At 42.9% G+C, this 21,507-nt stretch overlaps 1 protein-coding gene across 3 annotated transcripts in view; it reads right to left on the bottom strand.

Annotated features, from left to right (window-relative positions):
* The window catches only part of FGF13 (fibroblast growth factor 13), a 499,638-nt gene that overhangs the window by 84,267 nt on the left and 393,864 nt on the right, over positions 1-21,507 (bottom strand). For 2 of the 3 annotated variants that reach the window (XM_036740119.1, XM_036740118.1), the window contains exons 4-5: positions 12,535-12,645; positions 5,558-5,661 (exon numbers count right to left, since the gene is read on the bottom strand). In XM_036740119.1, the coding sequence (XP_036596014.1) occupies positions 5,558-5,661; positions 12,535-12,645 (215 nt within the window). Of the gene's footprint in view, positions 1-5,557; positions 5,662-12,534; positions 12,646-14,807; positions 15,134-21,507 lie in introns of those variants that run through there. The other variant, XM_036740121.1, reaches the window with a different exon arrangement.

Raw genomic sequence — 21,507 nt, 5'->3', positions numbered from 1 at the left:
CACTAAGGTAAATACTGTAAATATGTTTCTTTTCAGAGCTATGTAAAATCAAGCTATTATTATTTTATTATTTCACAGAGGATCAAACAAAGTAAGGTACAGAGACTAATTGCTAAGCTGTAAAATGCTACAGAAACATTCTAAGATGCTCTGATGGGCTTGTGTGCAAGCAAGTGAACTGTTCAAGATATTACTGATGATGAAATGCCAAAGGTAAGATGAAAGATTCTGAATCACACTGAGCCCTTTTCATGTGCTAGAAAGTCTTCAGTAATAATTATGGATGAAAGCAAATGCATTAAGGAATGATGATGAATTATGATTCCTTAAGCCCTAAATGGCTTCTGACTATCATTTGAACCTAGACCAAGTCTGTCCCCCATGGCAACAAGAAAAAGTTAGGGAATATAGAAGAATCCTGAGATCAAAGAAAAACAAACAAATAAACAAACAAACCACAACTAATATTGTTGTTTCTGTTGCTTTTAATGGGTTAGAGGGGGCAATCAAGGGGCAAACAGAAAACTGAAGATAAATTAGGCTATTTTTCAATTGCAGAGCCCCCATAAAGGGCTAACCATTATTAAGAGAATTTCTATCAGTGGTATTGAAGTGACTTTGGTTACAAGTAGGAACACAATCTGCTTGTGGATAGTATAACTGACAATAGAAAACTTTTGCAGACCAGTCCTGAAATAAATCACTAATACAAAATATCAGTTACTGGACTTGGTTCTGAGACCATCAGCTAGCGGACAACCGCCCTTTTACTGAGATATCATAACCGAGCAGCTCCATTGTTAATAAGTTTCTATTGATAGCTCAATTTAGCACAAATGTAAGAAAATGTTAGTTCATTCTGGGTCCTGAAGAACTGCTAGTAGAAAAAGCCAATATTTTCATCCATCTGAGATTACACCGGTTATCTATCTATATCTAGTCCTCTTTAACACTTAGAAACACTATTTCTTACTCTGGGGACTAGTAACAAGAACAATGAATTTGGAGTTGAAAGAAGTGAGTTTGAAGCCCTGCTCTACCATTAGGGACAATAAACAAGTCCCTTTACCTCTCAAAACCTGTTTTCTTAACTAGTAAAACTGGGCTAATATTCAAATAGGATAATGACCATGAAACCCCTCTGAAAAATGTCAAGTGCCATAGCTAGGAATATTATCATCTCATAGGCTTGATGTGAGTATCAAATGAGATAATATTAACTGTAAAGCACTAGGGAACTCTGAGTATAATCATAGATGTCTACATCTATTTCTTTAGAACATTCTAGAAATTTTTCACCCTAACCCTAAATACCTATTATAACCCTCTGCACTCAGGCACTTAGAAAACAGAAATATACAAATGCTGTACAACCCCTAAAAGATATCTTTGACTATTTGGATAAAGAATGATTCATGACCTTCCAATTCTATTCTTCACCTCAGTTTATGAGGGTCACAATTCCATATGGGAGACAGATCAGTGACTGAACAGTTGTGCCATCATTCTTTTATATCATGGGCCAACTTCTACTGTTAGGAAAACCTCGTTCCAACCATATATTGAAGAATTAGAAAGGCAGTTATTTAATTGCTGTATTCATTAGAGGTTGGTTGTATCTCCCAATTTTTTAACTGAAAGACAGGCACCAAGAGAGAACTAAAACTGTCTTCCAATGAAAATCATCAGTCTTTGGCAGAAGATCACCTCAGATACTACAGGTTGATAGACTGATCACATCTGTATTATTGGTATTGTCAGATCCAATAGGTTCTGCTTATAATCAAAGAAACCTAGTCTGATGAGCTTTTGATTTCAGCAAACTAACCACTAACCCAGAATGTTTTGGGTTGGGGTGGATGGTGTGGATGGTGTGTATATGTGTGTGTACATGCGTGTGTGTAAGGAAACTCCTTTCTCTCAATGAAAATGCACTAAACTAACCTTTGATTGGACCCTAAGAAGATGCATAAATAACTCTTAGCAGTCACCCAAAATGTAAAGTACAAACCTATCAACTTTTACCAAAATCACTATTGACACTAACTTACCAATTTGTGCTTAAAATAAGGGCACAGTTGCTTTGGTAATCTAAGCTTTGATCAATACACCAAATTTGGCCGGTTTTAGTTAGAAGATGCTTTGTTTATTTTAGTTATAAAGAACTCATGAATTCATTTAACAAAATACAATGACCCTCTGAGGTAAGTGCTAATACTACTATCGTCTCCACTTTACGAATATTAAAATTGGCCATTAGACCCTGGTGACTGCCTAATAAGTGTTAAAGGCAGAATTAAAACCCAGGATTCTCAATACCAAGTCGAATGCACTTGCACTACATTGTTTTTGCTCTCCAAATCAAAAACTTTGGAAGAATTTCTAAGACGAATTAATGAATAATGTAGTTAACTAAAACCACACAGGATATTTATGAAGAAGGGAGCAACTCCAACTGAATTTACTTTAGCACTAATCTTTTTAATAACTTGTGCATTATAAATGATTGCTAATCACTAGATCAAAAGAGCCCACAGAGGGATTTTTCATCGCTAGCCTCAACTCAAACCAAAGGGCTATTGAATTTTAATTCAGTCACAGGGCTAGAAGGAAATTGACTTTGTATATATTCTCTATTTAATTATCTGTGGATATATGCTCTATGGAGAATGTGAACACCTTGTGAGCAGAGTCAATACTAAGCAATAACAGTAATTGCTAGCATTTGCATAGTGACTACTATGTGACAGCATTATGCTATTAGTTTCCCATATCTATTTTTGTTTCTGTATCCCCACTGCCTAGCACAGTGTCTATCAAATAGGAGGTGTTTAATAAATGCTTACTTAGTGATGTAATACATTCTAAGCCTCCCCCTACCTTTGAGAAATAAATGTACGTTATTGGTTTTCGACCTTATTCTCAAAAACCTACAAAAAGGTTACCTAACCTCCCTTGTGAAAATTTTCCAGTTTCTCCCAAAATCTATGTTCTGGGACACCTCCCTGTTAACTAGTCTCCACTCCTCCTGAAGCTAGTGCTCATTAAGGAAACCATACCTTTATGGAAAGAGAACTGTTGCCCAACCTTTCCGCCCATCTGAAGGATTGGGCCTCCACTCTCTCTTTTCCAGATTAGAGGGCAGAAACTGGCTCAAAATTATGGTTTGTGTAGACCAGTGTTCTTGGGTGTGATAGGGTGACAGAGGATGAATGGCTTAGCCATCCTCCAAATCATCTCATGGACTGAGCACCTGCCCCAAACATTTCTAGCTTCACTTTCTAACCCATTCTAGAACTCAGATTCCTAAAATGACTGAAACTTTCTGGAATCTATCCCTATGTTCTGTGTGAATCGCTAGGGCTGCCCAAGAAATGTTCTTAAATGAGCAGACAAGGAGAGAGGGAGGAAAAAAGGGGGAATAAGCATTTATTAAGAGCCTACTATGTGTCAGACACTGTGTTAAAGACTAAATAGTCTCTGGCTTTCTTGTGTGATATTTCTCTTCATTTTCCGCCTCGCCTCGAAGGTTTGCCCAAATTTCAATGAGAGGCACCTTCTTCCAAACTGAGGAGATGCTAGGTAGATATCTTTGATTACCTTCTCCTCCCACCCACCCCAACAAGCTACTGGACTTTATTGTGATGGGGCTCCTTTTCAGCATTAGCCCCTCATCTCCCCTTCCCAAAAGTATGCTTCTATATCTGCTGAGGTTTGTTTCTCAGAACCAAGTCCAGAGCATTTCATTTGTACATGGATCCTGAATATGCTTCAGGAAGAAGTTACTGCATTATCAAAAAAACGTACCTATTTTCACGTCCGGTTAGGCATCCTGTCCATCAAAGTGAGGAGAGCTAAAAACCTGTTATTATAAGGCTAATTGGCCTTAAGGAAACACACAAATACCACAGAACAGACCATTTTTTTTCCTCTGATCTTGAGGACTGCCCAAACCTTTCGTACCTAAGGGACATATTTTGGAAGTTTACTACAAATCCTTACCCTTGCTTAGCAAAACAGATTCATAGGGATCATGGGGCCATACCAATGGCTATTTTCCGCTGAGGCTCAAGGGAAAAATAGAGAAGCAAGGCTCCTGGAAATGTTTTTCCTTTTCTACAAATTGGGACATCTTCATGAATCCTGGGTTCCTTATACAGCTCCTCTATCTCAGTGAACTCAAGTGAAGTAAAAAATTTAGGACACTGAAGTCACCATATATTTCTGATTGGCAAATAAGAAATCTGTCATAGGTCATATCAGAAAAAAAAGATTTAAGCAAAAATGTTTGAGCTTTATTAAAGGACTTAATTCCTATGTAATTTCAGAGACATCTAACATTACAGTGAAAACTTTCCCCTTCTTGCAGGCTAGCTTGTCAATAATAATAATAGAAGTTGCTAGCATTTGCATAGTGACTACTATGTGCCAGCATTATGCTATTAGTTTCCCATATATAATCTGTAGCCCTATGTGTACACACCCTGATATATGATCAAAATTGTGACATTTAGCCTAGGGCTTATTTGGTTTTTTGTTTAATGTTTGTTTTTTGGGTTTTGCTGCTAACTGTAACGCCTGAAATTCCTTGTCAAAACAGAGGGAAAAAACCTCACTTAGGCCCAGGGTTAGGAATGTCAGAGTAAATTTTTGTTCCAGGCATTTTTAAATTTAAAAAGAATCCCTTATTCCCTCCCTTCCCCACCTCTAAGTACAATGAGAAGGCAAAACTGGGCTTTATGGAATGGTTGAGCCTCATTTGATGGGAAGACAGAGCATCATAACACTAAGAAGATGCCCATGGAATTCAGCTGGAACCCCGGAGAGCAAATAAAGCATCAGAACAATGGACCCTGGAGGCAATCAGAGGGGGAGGGGAATCCCATTCTCTTCTAAAGGAATAAAAAGAAACTGGCTCAGCTTCTCAGGTCCAGAAATTGAGAGAGACCAGTGACACTGTGACTCTCCCAAGTGTCTGGTACATTAAGGACCAAAGCGATGCCGAATACAAGGATGCTATCTCATCAATTTAGAAGAAATAGTGTTAGCTTTAAATGATTAATGCTGAAGTGTAGATGATTTTCCCATGAAGCCATTTATCTATACAAAGGTTCAATTTCCATCAAGACCAATTTTCCCTGCAGTGCCAATGAGCACTTTTAACGTTGTATCAGACACGATTTTTTAGAGCTCAGCTAGTCCAACGCTTTGCCTAATGCAGCACCCCTCTAAGAGGTCAGCCAGCTGCTGGTGACAGCGGAAAACATCAGAGCAAAAGCAGTCAAGAGACTTCTCTTAATTTTATTTGACAAAACCCAGAATAATTGCAAGAGCAATGGATTTGGAGCCAGAATACCTGGGTTTAAATTCTGCCCCAACCATCTGTTACCTATGGCATCTGAGGCAAATGAATTTATCCTCTCTGGGACTTGGTTTCTTTAATTGCAAAATAAAGGAGTTGAACAAGATTCTCTCTAAGGTCCCCTCCACCTCTGCTCCTCTCATCATTACCATAGATATTAATACAGTACATACGCGCACACACTATACAACTTACCGATGGGTACAGGTATCCCTCGCTGTTCATTGCCAGGTATAATTTTGTTTGAACTCCTTGGATGGCCACCACTCGTAACCCCACAGGTATGAGGTTAAACAGTGCTGAGATGGGGAAAAAACAAAATATTACAACCATGATTTCCATACAAAAAAGAAAAATAGTTCATCTTCACTATACATGGATTGTGTGAATCTACAGAAGTAAATGCTTTCTTAGGAAGAATACAGTTGTTGAGGACACAATTTCTTTTTTTTTTCAATTAGTAAGTCTCTCTCCCCAATAAGAGAACAAAATATAGCTTGTAGTATTCCATAAACCCAAAGACCCTAGCTAGGGAAAGGAGAAAACTGCTTGGAAAACTGTAAAGTCCTCTGGCAGAAATTAGAACACTTAATTTCCATTTGGGCAGTATCTATATGTGGCTGAAGCTTTTAGTGATAGCTAAAGAATATAGCCAAAAAAGCTCTGTTTTTTGGCATCTCCAAGGTGAGGGTAGAGAGTCTTCCTAGTCTCTATGGAGAGGTATTTCCCAGGCTATAAAACTTCCCTTTCGTGGGCTGCTATGACTACTGGCTTATTTAGTTTTGGTTGGGACCCACTAGATATCACTTCACAGGAACACAATTCTATCTCAAAGCTGCAATAGGTTTGGGGGAGTAGTCAAAGGCTTAGAATAATGAAATAAATCGCAGTTTCCATTATAGGTTTCACTACTATGGAATTAGGCTGCTTTAATCTCTCAAGCAAGATGATCAGACATAATGAGAATGTCCAAAGGACTTTCAGGCATAGCTAGCTCATTGACCACCTCCTCCAAATTCAATTTCTAAAATCCAACTCATTCTGTTATAGATATCTAACACCCTCAGAATTCCATGGGAAAATAAAGCTCTATTTCGAAAATAAAAGTAGGCAAGCTGTTTCCGGGGGTAGAGAAGGTTGCTTTCATCTGTTAGGGAGTTATCGAGTGCATGGCAAGGCACCCTGATGCCCCACATTGCAGATATGTGGCTTACCATCTACTAACATACCTCAGAAGCAATTGAGGTTCTATGTCTCTCTTTCTCTCCTTTTCCTACATCTTTCTATCCTTCTTTCCTCAACTTCAGTCTGCCTTTCCTTCTTCCATTCTGTATTTTTCCTTTGCTTTCTCTCTCATTATTTCAATAAATGTGATTGGTAACTCCTTTCTGAGACATTAAAATATATATTTATATATGTATAAACACATATTAGTTTTACATTCTATTTTAAAAGCAGGCAAACTGAGTGCCTTACATTTGTATATATATATATATATATATATATATATATGTGTGTGTGTGTGTGTGTGTGTGTGTGTGTAAGTTAACACAGATAAAATCTTATCAAGATAAAAATCCCCCTTAACACACACACACACACACATACACACTGGGGTTTTTGATCAAATTACTCTGTTTTCTTCCAGAGGTTTGAGAGCAGCCAGGGAAGATGTTTGTTTCAAGGTTTCCTGTTTTCACAAAAAATCTTGCAAATGAATGAGTTGGGGTGGGGGCAAGGAGGTTCAATTGATATGTAGAGGTAAATAAACTTGGCTATAGGTTTAACTTAAGATGCTTATCCTTTGTAATGGTAAAGAACCAAGTAAAGCTAGGAGCCATAGGAGGCTTGGAAGAGATGCAGCAGGGATCTAACAGGCAGCCCAAAGGGCTTATTTGAGGGTTCCATACAAATACATAATCCTGCACTGTTTTAAACATGCATAGCACAGTCTAAACATCTGTCTGGGCCCACTGCGGGAATGGAAGAGGACCATCGAGTTAATGCTGTCAGTCCAGTAAAATGCTGAGAATTACAGCATTTGGCAATCTTTGGAACAGTCTAATCCATGGCCGGAGAACCTGCAGCCTCAAGGCCACACATAGCCCTCTAGGTCCTCAAGTGAGGCCCTTTGACTGAATCCAGACTTCACAGAGTAAGTTTGGATTCAATCAAAGGGCTGCACTTGAGGACCCAGAGGTCCACATGTGGCCTCGAGGCCTCAGGTTCCCTACCCCTGGAACCCTTTTATTTTTAAATTGCCCATTTCTAGCCATTTATATTGCCCATTTACCCTGAAATATTCCCAGGGTAGTCTTCCTTAAAGGAACCAAATCTTTAGATGGGCAAGGGTTGTTTACCCTGAGCCTTACCATCAGGCAGCAGCAAAGGTCACAGACATATTACATTTATTTCTATTGGAAACACTGGGCTCTGGTTGGGTTTATTTTATTTTTACTTGCAGAGTAGGAGCAAGCGGGCAGGCAGCTGGTGAGAAAGAGGCCCACATTGTGTTTCACCGTTAGTAGGTTTCACTGTGTGAAACCTACACCCAGACTCTGCTCACAATCGCACACCACTCACTGAAGGAAACCGGTGGGCGTCCTCCCCCTACCAGCTGTCTACTCACTCCCACACTGTGAATAAAAATATAACAGTACATTTTTTAAACATAGTGCCTGCAAGAGAATCTTTTGGAGGCAGTTCGTGCACCTTTCTTTCAAGACATTATGAACCAGAATTATCAATTTCCTCTCACAGTGCTTAAGATGGTCAGCCAGTACTCCTGAGCAGAGATGGTTACCATGAGTCTACAGAAGGAAGTGCAGGGTCACCCCAAGGGGGAAAATCTGGCTTCTCCTGTCTCTGTATACATACTGCCCCAACATCCCTATCCCTGATAATTAGAGTACACCAACAGGAGAAACTAGCAAAGACATAGGGATTTCCTTTGGTGAATCTCTGCTGGATCTTTCACTTAAATTCAGGGTGTTACTGATGAGAAGCTAGGACATATTGTACAGTTCAAAATATAAGCATTCACACCACATGTCACTGATGGCACCCCATTCACTACTCATATTAAAAGCGGTGCCCTTCTGTTATGTGTGACACAGCTTGTAAGCCAGTAGCTCATGCTATATTTGACAATGCAACACACATCCCTGAGGCTTGGTCTATATCAGATATGTGCATATGTTATATAATGGAATGCTGGTCCCTTGCACAGTTGTTGACTGATGATTACTAACGCCAAGGGAAAACGGCATAGAATTTTATCACTAGAAAGACAATTATATTATTTAAAGGGGCCATGACTACAAAATGCTGAAGATCTAAACAATTTTTCCCAACCCAACCACACTAGGATCTTATTGAAAGGTCCCAAGTACTAGGCTAAGAATGTACTAAATATATTTAAATCCAATTTACATATCGCTGTAGATGACAAAGACACACCAACAAAGGCTCAGAGTCTCTTTGGTTTTGCTGGACAGTCGTAGCCTTCATAAGCATAAAAATGGACATATTTGGTTTTCACCTCCTAATCTCTCCTACCGTCTGATTCAGGTTTTAATGAGAGGTGAAACTGGGGAGAAGAATCCAAAGAAGTTGACGATCCACAAAAGAGGATAACAAACTGAATCCTAAATGAAAGGGATGACTGTGTATTGCAATCTACAGTTTTTCTTTTTCTTTCTTTCTTTTTTACCCATCAACACAAATTTCCATGAAAACCCAACAAAAATGAGTCAACAACAACAAAAGGAGAAAGGAAGAGCTTATTAAAATTCTCCCTTTGTCACTGTTTTCTTCTAGGGATAGACACTAATTGGGCTTAGTTGGTTAAAAGCCTTTTTAAAATAAGGAGGTTAGTCTGGATCGAAATACAAAATTGAACATCTCGGGTGGGAGGCAGAGAATCAACATCTTCCTCCATGCTCTTTTTGCAAGAGAGGAGCCTTTCTTCATAAGAATATGACATTAATTCAAGCATACTATCAACAAAGCTAGTACCTTTTATTTATGATCCAAGACAAAACCATTAAAATCTCTTAACTCCCTTTGCTGGCTCAAGTCGTAGATTGGAACGGAAAGTTACTATATGATATACGTATTTTCTCTGATTTCTCTTTATAAAAAGGAAGCAAATTTTTTTTCTCATTTTGGAGATAGTGGTTCAGTTTCATGTGAGCTACAGAAACAGCCCTCTGTATAAATATAGCTTATCATCCCACAGAACTCAATGTATTCTAGTGCTTGTCAGTTTGGCTAAATTGGTCAATTTCTTGAAGGCAGGAAATAATAAAAGTCTCTTCATACAGGTGGGAAATGATGGCAGGTTCAACAAATGTGATGTCCTTATAACTTTAAAACAGATGTATTCTTGAACTTTCAAAGGGACAGTGCAAAATATTCTTCCGAGAAAAATAGCTGTCGTTGCTCCCCAAGCTGTTACACTAAAGCAGCCTCCATGAACCGTCTATCGTCTCTTCCTTTTCAGGGGAAAATACATAATTTATAAAGGCTGATGTTCTCATGATGAGAATTTTATTGGACTGACATTTACCACTGTAATGAATCTATGTTATGGAAGCTTAAATATATGATACCCACACATATCTTAGAAATAAATAAATAGATTCGGGCAAGTGTGAGGAGCACCAATTTTGTTAATAATGCCTCTACCCGGCATGTCGGAATGACCAGTAACATGAAACCAATCAAAATTAAATATCTCAGTAAGATAGTAAAGTGAGAAAACTAAATAAAATTCCATGAGTGCTTATTAATTTCAGACTATATTAATAAAACAGTAATAGAAAGATATGTGTTTGCTTGAGGCGTTTAAAAAAACTGATGAGAAAGTTATAAATATTTCAAGAAATAATTCTGTAATTCCATATCGCTCCTGCCCTTTCTGAGGAAAAAGAACATAATTGATTATAAAGTATTTTTATTTTTTATCATTTAATTATACTTTTTCTCAAGGATCACAGGATACAAAATAGCCTTTAAAATTAAATGGAGAGCCTATGAGGTTAGATCCCTAGCCTCTTGTCACTTGGGCTATCAATGCTATGACTGACACACTTTATTCCTTATTCTGGTGCTGTTCCTCTGAGATGTTCAAGGTGCCGCATCATGGTGTGCCAACAGCTACTACCTGGTTGGACCATTGCCAATAGCTTCAATATACCTAGAAAAGTGATCCATGCAAATACCTTCCAATAGTGTGGTCAAAGGGTTTATTAAAATTAAAGAAAACAGAGAAAGAAAGAGGAAGGAAGGAAGGAAGGAAGGAAGGAAGGAAGGAAGGAAGGAAGGAAGGAAGGAAGGAAGGAAGGAGAAAAGAAGAAGAAAAAAAGAAAAGAAGGTATATGTATTGGGGAAGTGAAGGGCACAAATATATAAATATAAATGTGATGCATTTGGTTAAATCAAGGCAGGAATGGAGCTTGGACCATCTGCATAAACATAGCTACTATATCTAGAAAAACAATTCGTAAAATGTGCTATAGATGAATTAGGTTTATCAGTCTTTACACAGCATAAAAGATGAGTCACTTTTTTATTTCATTTTTAATAAAACATACATGTGAGCACCGGATTCAGAATAATTGTCTTTTATGTGGGAACTGGAGAAGCTGCTGAAGATGAAATTGGGTGAGACCTTGAGACTAGGTGTGGTCAGCTAATATCGACAACATAAATGAGACTCCCTTTCTGCTGCAGAAGGTCCTGATTTTCTTCTGCAGTCTGATATATCACTCCAAAGGACAGAAGTTCTCCCATCAGTTAGAGCACTGCCCAAATCGTAATAGGTAGATATAGTCTACAGTATTATTTTATTAATGAGCATGATGTTCCACCCTTCATTATCCTTGAAAAATGATCAAGCTAAAACTCAGCTTTACACATCACCGAGAGCTGGGCAGTGAGGCAAATGGCAGAAAGGTGTAAATTAAGGGATGTTCACTAGGATATTGCTGGTCATACACACTTTAATATTAACGACAATAATACAGCGCGCTGCAAAGCAATAACTCAAGTGGTTATTAAGGATTTTTCTCATCCCCAGCACCAGAAGAGGCTTCTGAGGGTAGGTGATGGCAGCTCTCTCCGCATTATGCTCTTGGGCATCTGCTCAGAAGACATCACTAAAGGACTTATTAACACCTTATACTGGGACCCTTCTCTATGGGCTTGTTGTCAAGGGGCAATGCTATAAAGATGGAGCTGAGTACTCATTAGCAGAGAAAATATGAAACCATATCTACTCTTTTGGGCTATGTTCCTAACCAACCTTGATGTTTACCAAGCATTTCTGAGGCAGTACAAATTGAGGAAAATACACTGCACATTCTGAGACCACATTTATATTAATGTTGTAGCTAATTTAATGAGTCTGAGTGCAAATAATGGCATGATATAAATTATAATAATTTAAATAAGTGCTTTCAGAGCTCATGATTTTTTTTTTCCTCTTCTCCCATGTAAAGGAAAGGACACATAATTAAGGATAATGTAACTTATCCAAACCACAATTTCAGGTGTCATACATTTTTGAAATATCTCCCTTTGATTTACCATTTTAACCTCCATCTTGGTCTTCGCTTAAACCCTGGTCGAGAAAGGACAAACTAAATCGCATTATCTGTCTAAGATCTCTCAAGTCGTCAGATCTCAATTAGCGTATGAGTTATCAGAAGAAAAAAAATGTGAATGCTCGGTAGGAATGATGATTTTTCATGACATGTAACAACAACTCTATTCTCTTAGGATCAGACCCCTCTTAAGAGGGGAGAAAACACTCTATTTCAGGCTCAGTGTGTGGGTGAGTAAATTTTCTGTGGGGAAAATGTAATAAAATCCAAAGGACAGCCGTAAACCTATCGAGATTGCCATGGAGATGACATTTGGATTGCTTTTCGGAGGATGTCAACATTATTTCCTATAGGTCATTGTTTTAATTGTTGTGTGTGTGTGTGTGTGTGTGTGTGCCCATCTTCCTTTTCAGTAAATTAAAAAAAAAAACAGGAGTGTACAGTGAGAATGTTGTTGGCATCCATGTCAGGAAATGAGAAAGTGAGCTTATGGGGTGGGGGGAACGAACAATATTTCACCAAATACGCCAAGGTAATCTATTTATTTATTCTCTAGGCACTTACTGTAGGTACTGTCTTCCTCTTTTGTCCCATCAACTGTTCCATCTGCCTGCAGCTGCAGGTGGTATCCTTGCCTGCTGTATAGCTTTGTAACTATACCCTTAAGTTGGGGCTCTGTAAATAAAGCAATCATAAGGTTAATTGCAAATATGTGAACACGGGTTTGCATCATCCCTGATTTCACAGGGCAGTTCTAGAACATTCTGTGGCAACTTTGACAGAATACGTTGCTGTAGAGGCGTCCTGCTGAAGATGAAAATCGACAAGTTTCAAAATCAATCTCTAACATGATTAAACATGGCTTTCGACACTGTAATGTAGGCGAGAACATCAAAGCTGCTTACAATGTCTACGATTTGAACGGTGTGTCACCAGACTTAAAAAGCACCTCCCTAGCTCATTGTAGATTAAGGATGTGCTGGCAAATGGCTGATTCTACCTATTTAACAAGGTGCAATTTCTCATATGGGAGGAAAAGGAGGACTACAAAGATAATTTACAGCTGCTTGCCAATCAGGGACCAAAAGACATACGCATTGAGATTTCCTGCCCAAATACTTCAATTCAAATAAACAAAAAGAGCACACACGCAGCCCTAGAGGGATCAAAGAACTCATAATTATCCAATGGGACTTAGGTGCAACAGACAAGAGAAAAGGAGAGAGGGCACAACGCAGGCAGTTATCAATTTAAAATTTAAACAGCCTTCTCAGAGCTCCACGTATATTACTTAACAGGTCAAAAGATGCAGCGATGCGGGGTTGGCTTTTTTTTTTCTGGATAAAAAATGATTTCATAAATCATTTTCAAACTTAATCTCACAAAACAGCATATCCCAATAGCCTTATCCAAGAGTAAGATGATTATGCAATAGGCTTCACTCCAAACTCATCCTGGTTTAATCATAAAAATCCCAAGAACCCAAATCTGCTTTTCAGAGTCCAGACATCTTGCACGTCATATGCTCATGCTGACTTATATGACACTAACATGTTTCACTTTGGAAATGCAAAAACCCATTTCCTATGTGCCCAGACCTGCGTGCGTATGTATAAGATACAAGCATGGAAATGACAGGAGATGGAGAGGTAGCTTTTTCTGTAATAATATTTACATTTGTTAAAGGAAAGAAAATGGTCCAGTGAACTTCTTTCGGTTAGGACTTGACAGAAAAGGCTTCCTGCGCCAAGCCTAGATGTCTTCCCCTTAACACCAAGAGATATGCCAAAATCACTTCTCCCCTTCCCCCTGAAGATTATCTCCATGCTATTTCTACCCCTGGGTCTGGACAGAGGCACCCCAATTTGCCAATTTCAGGTTTCCTCCTAGGCAGGACAATGAGGTAATCAAGGATTTATTCGTCCCAGCCTTCAATTATTACTCAGCTTAATCAGCTAGCTCTGTGCTAAGATACATGCAGAATGCGTGTATGTGTGTGTGTGTGGGGGGGGTAGACAAGGATTTCAAAGCTGCACCACAGCTGTGCCTCAAGACACTGACACATGATAAAAAGAAACGAAACAGCCAAGCAAGGGAAATCCCTGCCTCCTGGGGTGTAAGATAGCAGGTGAAAGATCAGAAATACAGTTTAGAACAAGGGGAAAGAAGAATTCCCTCTGGTTTTCTTATAAGAACACTAAGGGGATTGGGGCGGGGGAGAAAATGGGATACACGGCCAAAACCTAGCTTCCGTCCTGAAATTTCTATGCCATTCACATGACAGCCCTGCCCTGTTAGGAATACATATGATACGCATGTTTGTTGCATGAAGGAGTCTGTATATGCCTTGTTTGCGGGCAGGCTCTGCTGACTCCTGGTTTGGGCTCTGTTGCTTCTCTTCCCCCCCCCTCCTGTCCCTTCTTTTCCCCTCACCTCCCCCTCCCCCGTCCTCCTCCTCCTCCCCCTCCCTTCCCTTTCCTCCTCCTCCTCCTCCTCCCCCTCCCTCCTCTCCTCTTCTCCCTCCCCTCTCCTCCTCCTCTCTTCTCCCCCTCCCCTGCCCTTCCCCCCCCCCCCACCAACAGTTGCACTGCAGCAAACATGAAACTGTCACGAAGGAGGCCAGGAACTCATCGCCTTCCCACGCACGCACACACACCGCACCGCACCGCACCGACTGGCAATGCAAAAAATAAAAAACAAAAACAAAAACCACTTTCAAAAAAACCAACAGAGAATCAAAGTCCAGGGGTAAGGGGTGAGGGCGGGGGAAGGGAGCCTGTCTTCGATAAGAAATCGGAAAGCAAAAAAGATAAAGAATGAAATCAATTTGCCCAGACCTGGTCTTCTCCTCCGCCTCTTCTTGGAGCCAAAGAGTTTGACCCGGGAGAACACATTCAACTTGTTTTTGTCGCAGCTGCCCTTGCTTTTGCTGGGGCTACTGACACACTTGCAGGCGTTGGACTTCTCGCGCTCCCGGGCTTGCCTCTTCTGCCTGATCAGGGAACTGGCGATCGCAGCCGCCATGGCCACTAGCCCCAGCACCTCGCTGCCGCCCGGTCCCCCCCCGCTGCTGCTGCTGCTGCCGCCGCTCCCGCCCGCCTCGGCGTTAGCGCCGCCGCCGCGCTGGCGCTGGCGCTGCCGCTGCCGCCTGCCCTGCTGCTCTTTACCTGCGCCTCAGACTCGAAGGCTCAGAGAAAAAACAGCAGCGAGCATACTGCGCTTCCCCGCACCCTAGACGAGCTTGCACTCCTCAGGAGAAGAGCGCAGCGCAACGCAACGCAATGACAGACGGCGGCGGCGGCAGCAGCAGCGGCTGCGGTGGGCGAGGGGAGGCGAAGCGAGGCGCGCGCCGCCCCCGGGCCCCGGGAGGGGGGAGGGACGGGGAATTCGAGACGCCCAGAGACCCGCAGAGACACACAGAGGGACAGAGATGGGGAGGGGGTGAGTCACAGAAAAAGAGGGAGCGAGAAAGAGAGCGAGAGAGAGAACGAATAAGAAAGCGACAGACAGAGACACAGGGAGACAGACAGAGAGACACAGAGAGAGGAAAAAAGAGAAAGAGAAAGGGGCAGAGAGAGAGACAGAAGCAGAGAGAGGGAGAAAGAGAAAGAGAAGGAGAAAGAGAAGGAGAAAGAGAATAAAAGAGTGGCAAAGAGAGAGAGCGACAGAGAGAGGGAGAGAGAGAAGATGGAGAAAGAGAGAGAGGCGGAGAGAGAGGCGGAGAGACGAAAAGAGAAGGAGAGACAGAGGGAGAGACAGAGGGAGAGGCAGAAAGAGAGGCAGAGAGCGCTCAACCTGCGTCCAGCACACCAGGCACCCAGGGAGCGAGTGAGCAGGAGCAGGACAGAGCCGCTGGCCCCTTGGCCTCGAGGACACACACGCGCACACACACACACAGCGCGCGGAGCGCGCGCACACACCATGCAGACAGACGGACGCACGCAGCAGCAGCAGTAGCAGCAGCAGCAAGCCCAGTCCCAGACAGAGGCAGAGCCACAGGCGCGCGCTCCGTTCCGCTCTGGACGACGCTCTGAGCTCAAGTCCAAACCAAACAGGTCCAGGGCAGTGGTGCCCCCGCCCCCTGCCTCCCGCCCCCCCTCCTCTCTGCCTCCGCCCCCGCCTCCGACGCCGCCCTTTGCGGTAAGGGGCTGGAGGGAGGGGGGAGCTGCTCTCTCTGTCGTCGTTGGGTCCCGGCAACTTCTCGCCCCCTCCTCCGCGCAGGCGAAGTTGGCAAGCAGCAGCTTTTGGAAGGGGCTCTCACAGGTAACGGAGCTGGCCGTCTAGCTGCTGCCGCTGCCACCGCCGCCGCTGCTCCCTGACCTCAAGCACGATCGCACCTTGCCATTCAGTCACCACAGACCCTGGCCCCAAGAGTGCGACCACCAGGTCCCCCTCTACTTCCCCCTTTCATTTCCTCTCCTCTCTCTTCCTCTCTTCTTCCTTCCTCCCTCCTGCTTTCCTCTCCCTCCTTTCCAGGTCTTTCTCTACTCCTCCCCCTTCTCTCCCCTCCCCTCAGTTCCTCTCATTTCCCCCCTCCCCTCTCTTTTCTCCTTTCCTCACCTACCGTCTCCCTTCTCTGCTCCCTCCCTTCCCTCCTCCCCTCCCCTCCCCTTCCCTTCTTCTTCTCCTCGGTTCTCTCCCTTCCCCTCGCTCCGCTTCCCTCCTCCCATCTCTTTTCTTCCTTTCCCTTCTACTTCCCAGCTCTCCTATCTTTCTTTCCCTTTCCCTTCATTTTCCTCTCATTTGCCTTCCTGGCCACCAGACTTTCACTCTTTTCCTCCTTCCTTTTCCCAAGGAGAGACACAACAATTTCAGTGATTAAAAAAAAAATGAATATTCTTTCCTTTCTGCTTTCTCCTCTCTACTTCCCTCTTTCCTTTTCCTCCATTTCCTGACTCTTTTCCCTTCCTCTCTTCCCCTTCCTCTTCTGCCCTCCATTCTTTCTTTTTCCCCTTCATCTCTCCTTCCCTTTTCCTCTCCTCTCCCCATTTTTCTTCTTTCCATCTTTCTCATCTCTTCTTCCTTCTTTCCTGCCCTCTTCCCTCTTACCTCCTCCTCTTTTCTCCCCTACCTCTACTTCCCCCAGCCAGCTTCTTCCTTATCTTCTCCCCCCTCCCAGTTTCAGACCCCCCCCCACACACACACCTGGCCCCTCTTCTGCAGATTGTGCGTGTGTGTTGCATGTTGATTTCCTCTTTCCCTTCCCCTCCATCTTCCTGGAAGGAAGACTGCAGGAGGAAAGGGTGATGACCAGGCACACAGGGCTGAGGTGGGTCTGGGCTGTGATCTGAGGGAACCTTTGGGGGCTCAGCTTTCCAGGACTCTTTAGCAAGTCCCCCTCTCTAGGAGGACACTGAGTAGAGGGGTTGAGGGCTCTCGGGTGGCTCCCCAGTGGCCCCAGAAACAGCAGCGGTTTTACCAGAAGCCGGGACTGCGGCAAGAGGAGCCACAGGTCAGTGGAGGCCGTGCAGCCCGCCACCCAGTGGTCTGTGAGCACTGCTCATTTGGGGCCCAATGGTGCAGTCCTTTTGAACCCCAATCCTGCCCCACTTCCCAGCCTTCTTCGGGTCAACATGGGATCCAAGAAGAGCCTAGGGATTAGGGGGAGGAAGCGGTAAGACATGAGAATTTTGAGAGCTATTCGTATTTATTTTTTTTCTTTTAATCACTGACTTGTGGCTCCTTGTGCTCCAGTCTCTCACCTCTGTTAGCCAGAAGAGAGGTTCTTTCTCTCTCTGCTTCCACCCACCGTTTTTTCCCAAGTACACACACAAAACCTGCCCCGACTCTTTCGGGAACCATATACAAGAAGCTAGCCTGGTCTCTTACAGTCCTCTATCAATTTCCATGCACAATTCAAGCACGTTTACATACTCCTTTTTCCTCGTGTTCTATGAAGGAATAAGGGCCATTGGTGAAGAAGAATCAGATTTTCAAATGCAAATATGTATGTCCCAGTCCACCATCCCAATCGCTGGCTAAACCCAATCACTTTTCCAGCTTCCCTTCTTGCCCCCTTTTCTCTTGCTCTTTTCAAATCTGACGCAGGCATTAGACCAGATGCTTTGCACATCTCCAAGCTCATTCCCCTTACTGCAAAGGACGGCTTTTTTTTCCCAGGCTTATTAAACCAACATGGCTGAAACAATTAACAGTCAAAGTCAGTTTCCAGTACTTCTCTCAAGAAGCTATTGCCCAGTTCACTCCCACATGTGTGTATGTCCTTGATAAGGAACACTGGTGTGTGTCTGGGAGGCAGGTGTTTTTTTCAAAGAGAAGCCTGCCGGCTTGGTACCGAGTATCTAGGGAGATTTCTGGCAAGTACCCTTCCATTTTCTGTGGGTTAGCCTCCTCATTTTCTCTTTCAAGCTTTTTAAAGATGGGAAGAGAAGGAGGAAAGGAAAGAAGGAAATGGAGGGGATGGTAAAAGGAAGATGGAAGGAAGTAAAAAGAGGGGTTGAAGGTAAAGAAAAGAAACAGCAGTGGTTGGAAAGGAAGAGAAGAGAGGAAAGAAAATGGGAGGGATTGATCAGAAAGAAAGAAAATGGGAGGAAGCAAATGCAGGGGATGGAAAGAAGGAAAATGTGAGGAAGAAGATGGAGGAATTAATTTTTAAAAGGAAAGTAAAAAAAGAAGGGAAAATTCAGGGGTACAGAGAAAGAAAATGGACAGAAGGAAAGGCAGAGGTGGTTGGAAAGAAGGAAAATAGAAGGAAAAATTGAGAGGCAGAAGGAAAATGGAAGAAAGGGAATGGAAGGGTGGTTGGAAAGAAGGAAATTAGAGGAAAAAATTCATGAGTTGAGAGAAGGAAAATGTAAGAAAGGGAATTGGAAAGTGGTTGGAAAGAAGGAAAATAAAAGGAAAAATGCAGAGATGAAGAGAAAGAAAATAGAGGGAAGGAAACAGAAGGGTGATTAGAAAGAAGGAAAATCAAGATGGGAAAGGAAGGGAATAATCATTCATATGGCACCTATTATGTGCCAGGCACTATGCTAAACACTTTACAAATATTATCTCATTTGGTTTTCACAGCAACACTGTGAGGTAGGTGCTAATAATCCCCATAATCCTGTTGAGAAAACTGAGGCAAACAGTGATTTGCCCAGGGTCACACAGCTAGTAAGTAGCTGGGGCTATGTTTGAATTCAGGTCATCCTGACTCAAAGCCCAGTCGTGCCACCCACTGAGTCCTAAGTGAAGACATTAGAAGTGGAACATATGAGGGTGATGTCAAGAAGGAAAATACAAGGGAAAAGGAAGGGGTAGAGAGAAGGAAAATGGAAGGAAGGATATGGAAGGGGTGGTTGGAAAGAAAAAAATCAAAGGAAGGAAACGGAAGGAAGATAAAGGTCCTCACATCATTCAAAACAGGGATCAGTTACAGGAACTGGGCATGTTCAGAAGCAGAAAAGAAGTCATTGGGGGCCAGGATAGCTGTCTTCCAGAGTCTTTGAAGGGCTATCATGTAAAAAAGGGTTTAGCTTGGTTCTGCTTGGCCCCAGAGGGCAAAAGCAGGAGCAGCAGCAGCAGCGGCTGAAGCTGCAGAGAGAAACTTGCCAATGCTGCTCAGAAGGTAGGGTCTCACCATTCCTAGGGGTTTACAAGCAATGGCTAAAAGGCAGCTTGTCAGATGTTGTGGACGGGTGCTGGTTGACAAGGCCTCCGACTGGCAGGTCCCAATCTGAGAGGGTGTTAGTTCTGTCCCCCAGAGTCAGTCTTTCCTCCCAAGTGCCAAGCCCAGAATAAGATGAAGCCATTCCCAGGCACAGACCAATACTCTGAATAGTTCCCTTGGGAAGAGGAGAATTCCCCATCAAAACAGAGATCTCAACAAGTGTTTTCTCCCATGGCCACCAGGGGCAGACTCCAGGCTTGAGACACTTTAGTCAACTTCTGTTCTCACTGCACCAGGTTGGGACATTCTGTAGCCAGGGTGGCTCTTCTCTTCATTTTGGAGTTCCATTTACTAAGTCAAGTAAATGGAGAATGAAGGCAGAAAGAGCCAGGTTCAAGTCCTGTCCCTCACACATCTAGGCTATGTGGATCTAAGTGAGCAAATCACTTCCCATCTCTGTGCCTTCACGTAACTCTCAAAGGCTGATGGGGTGCCACCTACATTATTAGATGGACTTTCTTCCAGAAATTCTCTTTACCGATGAAATCACAGGACTGGTCCCTACCCATTTACAAAGTAACTCTCTCTGACTTCTCTGCCTTCTCCAATCCCTAAATTCTTACAGAGAACCTCAATGGAAGGAATGAAAGTGGAGGTTTCTGGTCACTCACATTGACCCCAAAGGTTCTTTGAAGGATGCCTGTTGACTGGCTTGGCCAGAGTTTAATGGATATTTGAGGGAAATGGACACCTCCAGAAATATAGGGTACCTGAGATGACAATGTCCCTGTATCCCTAGCACTTAACATTGATGCCAAATCTCCATGTTCTTTATATTGTATCACACTTCCCCTTTTTAAAGATCACACAAATTCACTCTGAGATTGCACAGAGCCATGCAGTCGAACTATGGTGTATTTTCAACAGCTTCCCTATAGTACACTCCAGCTGAACACCCCCCCCAACCCCCAGTGAACCAAAGTAAAAAATGAGTAGAATTACTAGGGCTTTGGGGAGGGAGAAAATAATGGTCAACTAGTCAACATGCATTTATTAAGCTTACTAAGTGCCAGGCACTGTGCCAAGCCCTTGTGATACAAAGGATACAAAGAAAGGCCAAAATATAATCCCTGGACTCAAGGAACTTACATTCCAATGATGGAGACAACAAGCAAAGAATGCTGTACTTACTATCTATATCTACATCTACACACACACACACACACACACACATACACACCCCATTGTGGAAGAACACTTAGAGAGAAGGTACTAGCAGTGGGGTGGGACCAGGAAAGGCCTCCTACAGAAGGTAGGATTTAATCTGAATCATGAAGGAAGCCAGGAGGTGAGAAGGGGGAGCTTTGCAGGCGTGGGGGAGAGCCAGGGCAAAGACACTGAGCTGAGAGATAGTGAGGTGTGCGAGTAGAAGGGCAGAAAATATCATTGGGGCCTGTCCCATGATGGATTCCTGCTCTGTTTACGCTGCCTCCCTGCTGGACATTTGGGTTGAATGAGGGGTTCTGAGTGAAGCCAGACCTCCTGATGTACACAAAGCATGACGCCAGGCTAGCCACTACCCTCTCGTCATGTCACTTTTTGACCTAATTTCCTGTGGCTTTTCTTGAGCTGAGGCATGCTCTAGCTGAGCACAATCCAGTTATTTGTTTCTAGGCCTTCTCTGAGCAATATGTCTCTATGCACATCTTCTTGAATGTACCTAGAGCAGCACTGAGAAAGTGGGGAAACACCCACGCCTAGCACCAAAAAGCACAGAAATGGGAGCCAAGACAACTGACTTCTAGACCTTGCCCTGCCATCAATCACTTATGGGACTTGAACTAATCACTGAACCTGGGTTTGCTTCCATTTTCTCACCAGCAAAAAGAATTGGCTCCTAGGGTTCCTTCTGGCTCAGATAT

This window comes from Trichosurus vulpecula, chromosome X (assembly GCF_011100635.1).
Source record: "Trichosurus vulpecula isolate mTriVul1 chromosome X, mTriVul1.pri, whole genome shotgun sequence".
NCBI classification, from domain to species: Eukaryota; Metazoa; Chordata; class Mammalia; order Diprotodontia; family Phalangeridae; genus Trichosurus; species Trichosurus vulpecula.
The sequence above is the reverse complement of the archived record's forward strand: the minus strand, read 5'-3'. Positions and strand labels throughout refer to the sequence as shown.